The sequence below is a fragment of the Drosophila hydei genome, unplaced genomic scaffold (assembly GCF_003285905.1).
Source record: "Drosophila hydei strain 15085-1641.00,03,60 unplaced genomic scaffold, DhydRS2 tig00000016-arrow-arrow-pilon, whole genome shotgun sequence".
In the NCBI taxonomy this organism is placed as follows: domain Eukaryota; kingdom Metazoa; phylum Arthropoda; class Insecta; order Diptera; family Drosophilidae; genus Drosophila; species Drosophila hydei.
Genome location: NW_022045647.1, coordinates 26,255 through 37,898, shown reverse-complemented (window position 1 = coordinate 37,898; position 11,644 = coordinate 26,255). Strand labels below are relative to the sequence as shown.

At 40.1% G+C, this 11,644-nt stretch overlaps 2 protein-coding genes and 2 non-coding genes across 4 annotated transcripts; 3 read left to right on the top strand and 1 right to left on the bottom strand.

Annotated features, from left to right (window-relative positions):
• Positions 1 to 3,869: 3,869 nt before the first annotated feature.
• LOC115483762 lies at positions 3,870 to 4,403 on the bottom strand. The gene is made up of 2 exons (XM_030226007.1): positions 4,043 to 4,403; positions 3,870 to 3,979 (listed from the first exon to the last, which is right to left on the bottom strand). The coding sequence occupies exons 1-2, from the start codon at positions 4,401 to 4,403 to the stop codon at positions 3,870 to 3,872; spliced, it is 471 nt and encodes a 156-aa protein (XP_030081867.1).
• Positions 4,404 to 6,903: 2,500 nt separating this feature from the next.
• LOC111603046 lies at positions 6,904 to 7,905 on the top strand. Its single transcript, XM_023320490.2, has one exon. It carries the CDS (start codon positions 7,016 to 7,018, stop codon positions 7,871 to 7,873), a length of 858 nt encoding a protein of 285 aa, XP_023176258.1. The 5' UTR covers positions 6,904 to 7,015; the 3' UTR covers positions 7,874 to 7,905.
• Positions 7,906 to 8,022: 117 nt separating this feature from the next.
• On the top strand, positions 8,023 to 8,105 carry Trnal-cag. The gene has a single exon. It is a non-coding gene; the product is annotated as a tRNA-Leu (tRNA).
• Positions 8,106 to 10,261: 2,156 nt separating this feature from the next.
• Trnal-cag lies at positions 10,262 to 10,344 on the top strand. The gene has a single exon. It is a non-coding gene; the product is annotated as a tRNA-Leu (tRNA).
• Positions 10,345 to 11,644: the final 1,300 nt, after the last annotated feature.

Genomic DNA, 11,644 nt, shown 5'->3' with positions numbered 1-11,644 from the left:
ACTAAATAACAAAATCTATTCGTTGTCATTTGCCATTAATCGCGGCTCTAAGCCCAGCTCAATGACTACTGAGCTTGGGCTCTCAATGCATACGGTTTCGCACCTGATACCTACAGCCTCAGAGCAACAATTGTTAATAAGCATCCGCCTTTACAGCAAGTCACATTTCCGACTCTATGTCATGCTAATGACATAGACCCAAAGCTCCCTCCGCCCGTTCCAATCTCAACGATCTTCACAAATAAACAAAAATTGACCCTGAACCTGAACGACGTCACGGCAGAAGCATGCAGTCGAATAGGAGATTATTAAGAGATGAAGAGAGAGAGAGAGAGAGAGAGAGAGGCGCGAGCCAGGCAGAGAGAGGGAGACAGGCAGAGAGAGAAACCCGCAAACCAGAAGCAACAGCAAATGACATAATTGTTTTTACTGCTGCGTTTCTTTTGACTGTTGTTTCTATACTCTGTACTCTAGAGAGCATGTCAAGTTTGTTATGATGGGAGTTAGAGTAGCGTATCACATTACCATATATACCATATATACTATATGCACTTCATTATATCCTATATATTTATTTTTAAAAGTGTTTCATCATAGAGATATCTTGACTTCGTGTCATCGACCAGTTTTAGTAGACTTCTCATTCCATATAACCAATATCTACTCAGAATCGAACTAAATTGTCAGACTTACCATAAATTTCACTCTAAAATGTTTTCTGTTTTCAAGATAATTCAGGAATTTTACTCTATGAATCATATCAAGTTACTATATCTAGAACTCTATATGACAGCTTGCTCTTAGAATCAGTTGTTTTATGAAAACTTTTGTGCTTAAAGATATATCTCTGTATATTATATATATATCTTTAAATATTCAAATTTCTCTAAAGATATGTAAAACATGAATTTATGGAAAAAGACTAACGCCAACAAGTCATCTACTATAGATTGCTCCACTCGAAAGGGTACACAGACTTCGTCTTGTTACATTCGCACTCTCGATTATTGCCAGCAATAATTATGCACGTAGTTTGAGGCGCAACGAATTGTAGCGCCTGGCCGGTGGGGGCAGTGCTAGGCCGGGTTACCGATTCGGGTTGGGATTGTGGCTGAACTCACCTTGACTGTGGGCAATTGAGCATTAACCTTCATGGCTGTCTGCGGCTGAGTCTGCGCGTCGAGGGGCTGCGCAGCTGGTTTGCTGGCTTGCAGCAGCTCTTGATATTGTTGTTCAAGCGTCGATATTTCGGGGTTTGTTGTTGCTTTGTTCGCCGACTTTTTATCTCTGGAGACACAGCTAGTTAGCGATAAGCGACGTGCGCTGCCGAAACGAAAGGTGCCAGCACCACCAACGCCACCGCCACCGCCACCAGCAGCACTCGATTTCTTTCGATTTGACTTATTGTTCTTACCAATGCTACACTCACTAACTATTTCACTTTGCTGCTGCTGTTTGGGCTCGCTGTTGATATGTAATGTTGTTGTCTTCTTACACCACAAGCCACTCAAACGGTTGCCCATGCTACAGGCTTATACCGGCACAACGAGTCTATGATAAGCAGCAATGAGCAATCGAAACTGTATACAAAGCGTTACATTGATACGACGATTCCAATATATATATAGATATATATAAGCTGACACACACACACATATATGTATTATTATGCTGAACAGAGGCAACCGGCGCGCATCTCAATTCGGCAAATACTGAAAATGGAATTCTTTCGAAAACCACAAAATGCTACACAAAAACGTTTGTCAGCTACGTCTCTCTGCGCGTGTGTGTGTGTTTGTTTATTTGTATGGTATGCGCGCTTTATAATGCCCAAAAAGAAAACAAAAAAACAGATATATATGTATATATATATGCGAGTGTGTGTGTGTGAGGCTCGGCGTCATCGGCAGCACAACTTTGTTTGTGTTTCAACAGCGAAAACTTCCTTTTGCCCGAACATTTGCTCGCGTACTAATCGATTTTTGTTCTTTTTACTTGCTCCATACCGGTTGACGCTCGTACACCTCGCCAGCTAGCTAGCTAGCCAGCACATTAATATGCCCAGAGCTGGCTATATACTCTATGCATGTGTACTACCTGTAGGTACCTGTAGCTATAGAGCCACACGCCCAACTTCATCAAAACGGCAAGAGTCACTCACGCTCACGTTTTGCCTTAGCTGAAGAGCTTGTCAAATAGTTTTCTAAGAACACAAAAGCAACAAACTACGAGGTGTTAAAAAGCTTATTAGCGAAAGCTTTACCGAATACTCAATACTCTACAGTAGAGAAGCTCGGAGTAAAAGGAGATACAAATAACAGAATAAGAGAAAAGCCAAATTCTTTTAAAAATTGAAGTTAGAAAAGCTCGTCATAAGTTCGAAAATCGAACTACATTCAATCTATATTTCGACACAGATCAACAAAAAGCATTCGCATAAATTAAAATATCGAAATATTTTTCGTATAACTATTTTCGATGATTGACGTATATATAATTCTAGAAGATAATAAATTTTGAATTATGAAAGGCTTAGAATATAAAATAAACTCTAAAAATTATAATACACTCACTCGTAAGGGTATGCCAACGTCTATTAGCTACTCAAGATATATGACACTTGCTCACAACTCCAATTAGATCCTTCATATGATAATTTTAGTTATCTGAGGTAATGTTTTGGTATCTAGCCGAACTTCCCGTTATCACATATGCCTTGCACTACTCTTATATGGGTCATCACATATGACTTTTAATGAAAATGTTGTCGTCTTGTTCGTATTATCAATGTATATTTTTGTAATCAAAAGTCTGAAGTACAATCGCTTCGCTGAGTGATTCACACTCGAGCTAATCTATTTATGAGGTGCAGGTGCATCTCCAAAATCAATAGCCCCATTTGTAGGGCATACAGAGTCGAGTTAGACAACGACGCACGAGCCATACTAAAAAATCAAAACCCAAGTCTACTGAATGCCGATTATTCATATAGCCATAACGTTTGCATATACTATATACATACAAATATATGCACACATACATACATTTATATATAAACAAGTCAACTGCCCGGCAGCAAGAAATCTGGCAAACTCATCGTTAGGCGTTTCTCTTGCTTCCCGATTCTTTATTTACCGCACCTTCCCTTTTAAAACGTGCTAAATATTATTTATTAATTAAGTTGACGCTATTTTCTGCCTATTTACCTCGGCAGCCGGTTTCACGAACTTAACTGGGAGTGTCATCAACCAAACTCTTCCCACCTCGCTGTCCCCCTCTCTCTCCCTTAACTCCGCGCCTCTTTTTGGTGTAGTCGCGTGAGGTGTGAGCTTTACAAATGATTAAATATATGGCATGAAATGACGATTGGACCTTCTGTTTGTGTTTGTAAAGCTTTTTTCGGGCTGTGGGTCAACAGAGCATGCAAAATAGCGAAAGCAAGCGAAAGGGGGAGAAGTGGACGTGAGGAAAAAGAACGAAAAAATGTACTTTAACTGACCTTTGGGCAGCGTCTATTAATAGTCATTAGGCAGGGTGAGTGTTGCTTATTACAGCTGTAAGTTTGTTGAGTGAAGAACATATGGGAATGGAACTTCGAAATGCGGAACTAACACTTTCTCTCTTATAATTAAGTTATAATCTTAACAAACTGTTGTTACGTTGCTCTTGCGTTATAAGAGTATGAAGTAGTTTTTTTTCTAATTATACTTGTACTGCTGTACTTACACTTATACCCAGCCTCGTACTTATACTTATACTGATACTCATAGTAATACAGATACTTATACTTATATATTTACTTATACTTCGACACACGCTTATACTTCAAGGTTTACTTACGTTTCCGTAATTTCTCATGCTGGAAGGACTCAGGCTGAAGAGTCTACCCAACTGATGATGTGTAGGAGAGCCATACTATTTGCTGGCGATATGGCAGTGGTTATATCTGTGAACATTGGTGAGTGCGAGTGCGAGTGATCTGTGGAGTAGAGTATACTTAATACTTATACAGATACAATTTAATGTATAAGATGGGGCTTACCACTCAGCTCCAATGCGGGCGACATTTCCTTGGCAAAGGCAAATAAATCATTGTTGTTGCGTATGTCGGATGAGTTGAGCGTTAGACTTGGCTTGCGTACGCCCAAGAAACTGGAGTTACTTGCGATGGAGGAGGCGCTGCCACTGCCATTGTATAATAAGGGGCTGGCATTGCAAGTGGGCGTGACATTCGGCAGCTTGTGCGACTCCAGCGGGCGATGCAGATTTGGGTATAAAACTGTTATTTCCTCCACTGCAATTGCCAGCTGCGGCGGCAGTAGATGTGTGACGCTTGAGCAGCGGCGCCGGCGGCAGCTGCGATGGTGAGTGCCGATAAATGCTGCTCGTCTGGGCATGGGCATGGGGCAGCGTCACTGAATCACCCTGTTGCTTGGGTATGGCCAGGCGCAGAGTCTGACGGCTGCTAGCCTACGTGCAGGCGCAAATTTATTAGCGGACGTCGCTTGTGTCTGGCTGTTGTTGTTGTTGGTGGCGCTGGCGCTGCTGCTGCTGTTGTGGTGAGCTTGCGCAGCTGTATTGACAAGCTGTGGTGAGTTCATTTGTTTACGATCGAGAGCGAAAGCGAGAGAGCGACCGTGAGAGAGCGAGAGCGATTTTGTGTGTTGAAGGAGAGCGCGGCGTATGCGCGATATTTTTCGTATTTATCAATGAATTCGTGTTGAATTTGTATTGTTATTGTTTTACGAGTTGCTATTGTTATTATTGCTGCTGGCTTTTCATTCAACGCCCCACTGCAGCAGTTGCATAATTACATAAACAACAACAAGGGAATTACTGAATTATGTGTAAACAATATATGTGCCAAAAGCTTACAGCGCGCCTCGCAATTTGTCGAATTTTCTTGAATTACTAAACTGCTGCATGCTGCCTTGGGACGTGCCCCTTGCTGTCACACTGTCTGCGGCGTCTTCGATGGCTCTGCCAGAGTCCCACTGTCCGCCTGTCCGACCGTCTCTGTGTGACCACTTTGTGTGGCAGCCAATGAAGGCGACAGCAAAATGCAGCCAACACCTTTTTCGTGCTTTTGTTGTTGTTTGTGTTGCTTTGTTGTTTCTTTTAGCACACGCTCAATTTATTGTGGCTGTGACTTGTTTGTTGGTATTTTAATGTTCTTTAGTTTTTATTGTTTCGATTGCCGTCGGTCTGAACTTGAGCTTTACGTGGTCGCTTTAATTTGGACGCGAATTGCTTGGCGGAGACACGGCGAGGCAGGCGAAGGCCGAGACGAAGACGGAGAGATACTGTCTCAGATTCTGGCACTGAGACAATCGCGTCGCGTTGCTCAATTTTCGTGACTTGCGTGGGAGCTGCCATAATAGTCCATATGGCATTAAATGGCGTGTTTAATCTGTAATATATATACATATATATGGAAGAGAGAGAGGGAGAGAGGGAAAGAGAATCCAGTTTAGTTTTTAATTGTACTGAGAATCGTAAATGAATCTTATTGCCTGTGCTTATATGTAAAAGTGCGTCGGTCGATCACAAACAACTGACTCAACTGACCTCGAAAAATCTAGAAATTAAAGGTATCGTAGGAACTTGTAAGGAAAGTATGTGTGCCAGACAGCCTAGACTATTGAATAACTTATTTTTAGATATAGTATCACTCTCTCCATTATTTCTTTTAGAATATTCTTATAATTATTTTAATTGATGTTTCATTTATGAAAATCGCATAGAAAGGCGACACTTAAGAGGAATCTCGAATAGCATAGGCAGCTAGAACTGAACTGTTTCTTACTTAACGCTTAGCTCTTATCAAGGATCTCTGATTCGTCTTTCGCCTTTCATTATGCAAACTCATTCGCTCTTTCTCTTTTGTTATACAAATTCTTAAGTTAAAAGGCCCATTTTTACTTTGTATAAAATACTCAGTGACTCGTTTACTTTTTATAAATATCTAGAAAACATTTTAGTTTATGAAAATCGCATAGAAAGGCTAGGCTTGAGAGTAAAAAGAGCTGTTTAGATAAGAGATTGTAGGTAGAGGTGGGTCGAGAGTTAGTCCTACTTCATCTCCCTCTCTCTCTCTCTCTCTCTCTCTCTCTTAGACCTAGTTTTCTTTATAACATTTCTGTCCAACAAATTCTTAACTTTCCAGCCTAATTCTTGAGCTCTTCCAAGTTTCAACCAGAAATTGAATTGAATTAGTTTTGCTTGTCAATCAGAGTTGATCAGTTGCATTGATAGTTAGCAAATCAATCGCTGCGAACTGACATCTAATTAGCAACGATGTCAGCTGAGTGCACTGATTGAATGTCAAGCGACTGCCACAGATGATGGATAGTGTCTGAGTCGATTGTCAAGTGCGACAGAGACATGGCCTGTGCGACACTTGGGCCACAGCATTGGGCATGGATACGTTTTTAATGAGTTTGCAAATCTTTTTCATAGGCAGCTGAGATGTGATTTGTGAAAAGCCGTCGGCCTTTGGCGGCACAAACGTTGCCTTACACAGAGTCTTAGCTGAAATTTCTGGCATATTTGCACACGGATTTACAATAAATTGCAATTATGCAAATGAGGCGAGCAGCGAGAAACGCGAGAGCTGCGAGACGTCCGAGAAGTCTGAGAATTGCAAGCCGAGAACCGGTACATTTAAATCTTCAAATAAAATGGAAACATTAATCACGGCGATTACTTGGGCACAGTTTAGCAATTATAGATATTGACGAGGCGTGTCAAGTGGGCTGTTGATAAATGATTAGGCGGGAATCCATACGATTTCGATGCCAATTTGCCATTTGCCATTTGCCGTTTGTCAGCTCCAGTGAGCGCTGTAGGTCAAGTTCAGGCTCGAATACCCTTTGCTTTTTCAACTGTATTGTATGAGGCGATTTTGTTTTTTTGTAGCAGGCAGTTTTAGCTCTGTCTAAATCTGACTTTTATATATTTTTTTTGTTTTAGCTTAGATTTGCCAGCACGCGATATTTAAAGGCACATTACAGCTATGGGTACAGAACGGGTTCAGTTGAAGAATCTGCAATCATTTATGGAACTGACGGCGGAAGATCAGGAGCGCTGCAATGAAATGTTTAAGAACGAGCCCCTCGAGACCAAGCACATCATGAACAAATATGTCAAGCGCACTTCACAGATTCAAAAACGCGCCCGTCCCGATCCAGTGGACAACGAATGCTTTCTCTGCTACGACATCTATCCTCTGAACTTCAAGTACAGCACCGTCCTCTGCTGCCTGTGTGGAGTGATGCATCAGTTCTACCATGTGCTGTACATGAATGTGATCGAGGACACCAAAATGGAGCACTTGAGCCAGTTCATGTGTGACCTGCTGGCCAATCTGATATCTGCGGAGATACCACAGTTGACTAGTTTCGCGCTCAAGTTTGTTCTGTGCCGCGACAATCCAATCAACAAAAGTGTACTCAAGCTTTTCTCCGAATCGGAGAGCACGTCTAAACTATATACCAAGTATCCGTTTATACGCGAGACAAATGTGCTCCGGCAGTCACAGATTCACAATCCGTACGTGCAACTGGCCTGGCTCGAGATTATGCAGGGCAACATTCAGCAGTCCAACGTAACCGAGATTTTTCAAAAGCATCGTGACATGGCCAACACCAAGGAGGATCCCGTGCTGAAACTATTCGTCGAAGACTTCCACAACCTGGCCACGGATCTGCTTAAGTCGCGGTTTCTGGTTAACCTGCGCCTCTGCACCATGGAGCGCATCGATCTGTTCGAGCAGGTTATTCGTGCCCATCTGAAGATCTACAAAGATCGTGCAACTACCCGTTTATTTCTGTTCGAGTTATTGAGAGCTCTGTTGCACATCTACGATCTCTGAGCATTGGCATTCATTCGGCTATCGATTCAAATTGTTCGTAAAATGAATAACAAAAAAAATAAATATTATTTAAAGATTAACACTTCTTCGATTGCCCCAGCAGCTGCTGCTATGTTATGTATACTGCTTTTGCCAGCAGGGCGCCATCAGTCAGGATGGCCGAGTGGTCTAAGGCGCTGCGTTCAGGTCGCAGTCTACTCTGTAGGCGTGGGTTCGAATCCCACTTCTGACAAGATTTATTTTATTTATTTTTTTATGGTTTTGACTTTTGTTTTTATTCTTAATTTTATTTTTTACTTTATGTGCATTTCATGGGCCATGTTTTGCAACAGTTGAATAACCTGCTATAAAAAACCAAGCACTTAACCAAGTCTATAAAAACTGACGAAATCTTATCTTTTTCAAGTTGCGAACGTTTAATGGAGGAAAATAGCCATCGACATCGCATTAAAATGCATTCGACGTGCTCGCCAGGGGCTTAATAGTGCTTCTATTGAGCTCCATTTGATAAAGTGACATAATAAGGCACACGTGTAAGCCAAGTTACTACTATTAAAATTATTGTATATAAAATGTGCTATATTTATTTATAACATTTTTCACCTGCTGCTTAAGCAGCCCAGATAAAAATATTATCGATAATATAAAACAAAAATATATATATATATATAAATTAAAACAGTTCAGACCTTGTACGCCAAACGCTTTGATTTCGATTCTGTTGACGCAGTTGCTTTGCGCCTCGTAGAAAACAAACTCTGCAAAATAATATGCTATATATACGTATATACATATAGGTATATGTACAACAGCAGAACTGACCCAACGAAAATGGCATTGAGCTCGTGCCCTGAAATTAAGTCTCAACTATGTCAACTGGCATATCGCCCCGCTTTGTTTATAAACAAATGCAACTTTTTTTTTCATCTTTTCTTTCATTACTTCATTTGATATATAATAATATATATATATATATTATTATATATATAGGAAAATGGTGTCAGCTTTATATTTCCCATATCGATATTCTTAACTCGATCAAATTTCTTTTGAATTTTAGAAAATTGCGTTGTTAGAACTGAAAATGTTTGACCTATATAAAAATTGCTTTGAAAACGACTTATCACGCAGGAGAGACGCGTGACTTAAGTCTCACTCAGTCTACATAGTATATAGCTGATAGTAAAATATTGCAAATGAATTTAGACTTGTTTATAGAGAATACAAAATCTTCGATTGAGGCAAAAGTTCAATGGTAATGCGGAAAATTATTCGCGGCATGTCAAAACATTTCATGCCATTTGGTTTTTTCCCTTAGATAAACAAACAATTAGCTTGAAATGCGCATGCATAGGCAAACATACGCACATATGTATGTGTGTGCGTATGTATGTGTGCATGTATGCGTATGTACATCTATAAATAGCTAAATAAAATAGTTGTCGGCATTAAGTCAAAGCGTTTTTCTTTTCAAATCTTATAAACAAAGCTCTGCTATTCTTCAGTTACAACTACAGCTGCAACGATTATATATATATACATATAATATATATATGTAATATATACCCCAGTCGGAACTGAAATTGAAAGCATTCCAATTTTAATTTATGCACAAGTGACAAAAACAACAACTGAATGAATGAAACTTTTCCACACATAAATCAACTGAAAATGTCGAGAAACTCATTTAAATATATCTGTGTAGAACAAACACCTCAATATATATCATAAATAATATTCATATATATTTGTTGAAGTATTTAAAAAGAAAAACGAACAACAAAAGCTGCCGCCGACTTTAATGAGAGAGGATTGTAAAGAGAAATGGAAACGCCTGTAAGATTTGGGTTCAAGAATGCGGGTTAACCCAATTTCTGGCTGGTCCCGAAATTTCGAAACTCCAAGTTTTTTTCAGAGCGACAGGCTTAGTAGGCGAAAGTTTATTTTTTTACAAATAAATCGGTTAATGTTTTTTAATGACTAATCTCAGCTCAGCTCTGGCGCTTATTATTTTGTTGTTGTTTTGCCTGAATGCCCTGATGTCTCCGGGCCCAGCCCACAATATAACTCAGAGATAAGATTTATTTAGAGAAGAATATAAGACACCGTCAATACTTTGTCGGCGTTTATATTTATGTTGCAGATCGAATCAGTTTAATTTGCAATTATATTGCCATGAAAATGCATTTAAATCATATATTTTATAAATTGAACAAGCCCAGCGAATTACTGAATAATTTTTTAGTTATTTAAAATGCCAACATATTAACAGCTGAGAGAAATTTAACAGAAAGAGCTCTCCACATGAGCACTTCGTCGCTAACAGTGCGTATTAACAGCGCATGTTCGAGCAATACAAAATGAGCTTTAGCTCTTCTCATGCCAACTGTCAGGATGGCCGAGTGGTCTAAGGCGCTGCGTTCAGGTCGCAGTCTACTCTGTAGGCGTGGGTTCGAATCCCACTTCTGACAAGATTTTTTTATTGTTTTTTTTAAATAAACAACTTTTTATAATTTTACCTTTAACTATGAAAAGCTTTAAATTATGTTATTTTCCAAATATATGCAAAACATTTCACTTAAAAGCAGATTTTTTTCGCATATGTTTTTCTGTGTTTTGTTTTCTCTTTTTTTTCGAATGTGAGTGGGTGTCATCTGTGTGGCTGATGGAAAACAGCAGCCACCGCCAACCACAACAACCACAACCAGAACAACAACAGCCCTGCTGGAACCGTGAATTAGTACGTATTGCCAGTCGTCTGCACAGTTGTTTTTGAACTAAACTTTGTTTTGAAAAGCCATTTAAAGTGCCAAAATCAATTAGTATAGCTGTTTCTGTCTGCCGTGTTTAACAATTTAATTACGCTTTTTATTTATATTCAATCATTTATCAATGCCTCAGATCTGTCTGCCCTTATTCACGCCGCAAGTCTTATGTTGATTTTTATGCGCATCCTATTGATTTGCAATTAAACAAAAGCCAGACAGCTTCAGCTGCTCCGACTTGTATACAATTTACTTTTGCTTTGTATTTATGAATATTATTGTGATTCTGTGTGTCTGTGTGTGTGTGTTATAAATATTTGAGAATTGGATTCGTGAATATGCTGAGTATAATCATAAACTCAATGTGCAACTTACAGAAAACGCAACTCATGCGCTGGCCCATCCCAATCACAGGGGGCTGCGGGCAGACGTTCCGTTCCGTCAGAATCTCGTGCGGCAGATAAGCAACGGAAGCTGCGGTTTACTGCCGCTGAAGGCGAGGCTATGGATGTGGATATGGGATGTTCAATCTCGACTGCTGACGGCTGTTAGCTGTTGGCCGCTGGTTGGCGTCGGTGGCAGCGGCGACGGCCGTTGGTGTCTCAAATTCCTGCAAGTCAATCAACCCGTCAGTTTCTCTTGTTCTTTTGTTATTTTTGTGTGTGTTATTTTTGTAATTTTTTTGCTTCTTTTGACCAAGCGACCGACCGACCGACCAAATGTTCCGTACAATCAATTTTGGCGCTGGCGTTGTATTTATAGCCACATGGAACACACATAAAATTTCGACGTAAGATTTCGTAATTGCAAAGCACGCAAGAAGTATAGGAAATGCGCTTTGGCTTTGGCAAGCGTGTGACAACCACTGTTGCGGAAACACTTGGCTGGCTCAACTACTACTGGAGGATTCACTAGTAATTTGCTATAGTTTAGCGATAAGACGCACAAGCGCTGCGACAATACAACTCGTAACTGACTAAATGTAGCTGTAATTTTCCGTTAAAAC

Excerpts from the sequence above, each read along its gene's own strand:
- LOC115483762 (XM_030226007.1), bottom strand. The coding sequence starts at position 4,403 with ATGCCCATGCCCAGACGAGCAGCATTTATCGGCACTCACCATCGCAGC. Across the intron at positions 3,980-4,042 it reads GCCCGCATTGGAGCTGAGTG|ATCACTCGCACTCGCACTCA; the intron begins GTAAGCCCCATC and ends TCTACTCCACAG.
- LOC111603046 (XM_023320490.2), top strand. The coding sequence starts at position 7,016 with ATGGGTACAGAACGGGTTCAGTTGAAGAATCTGCAATCATTTATGGAA.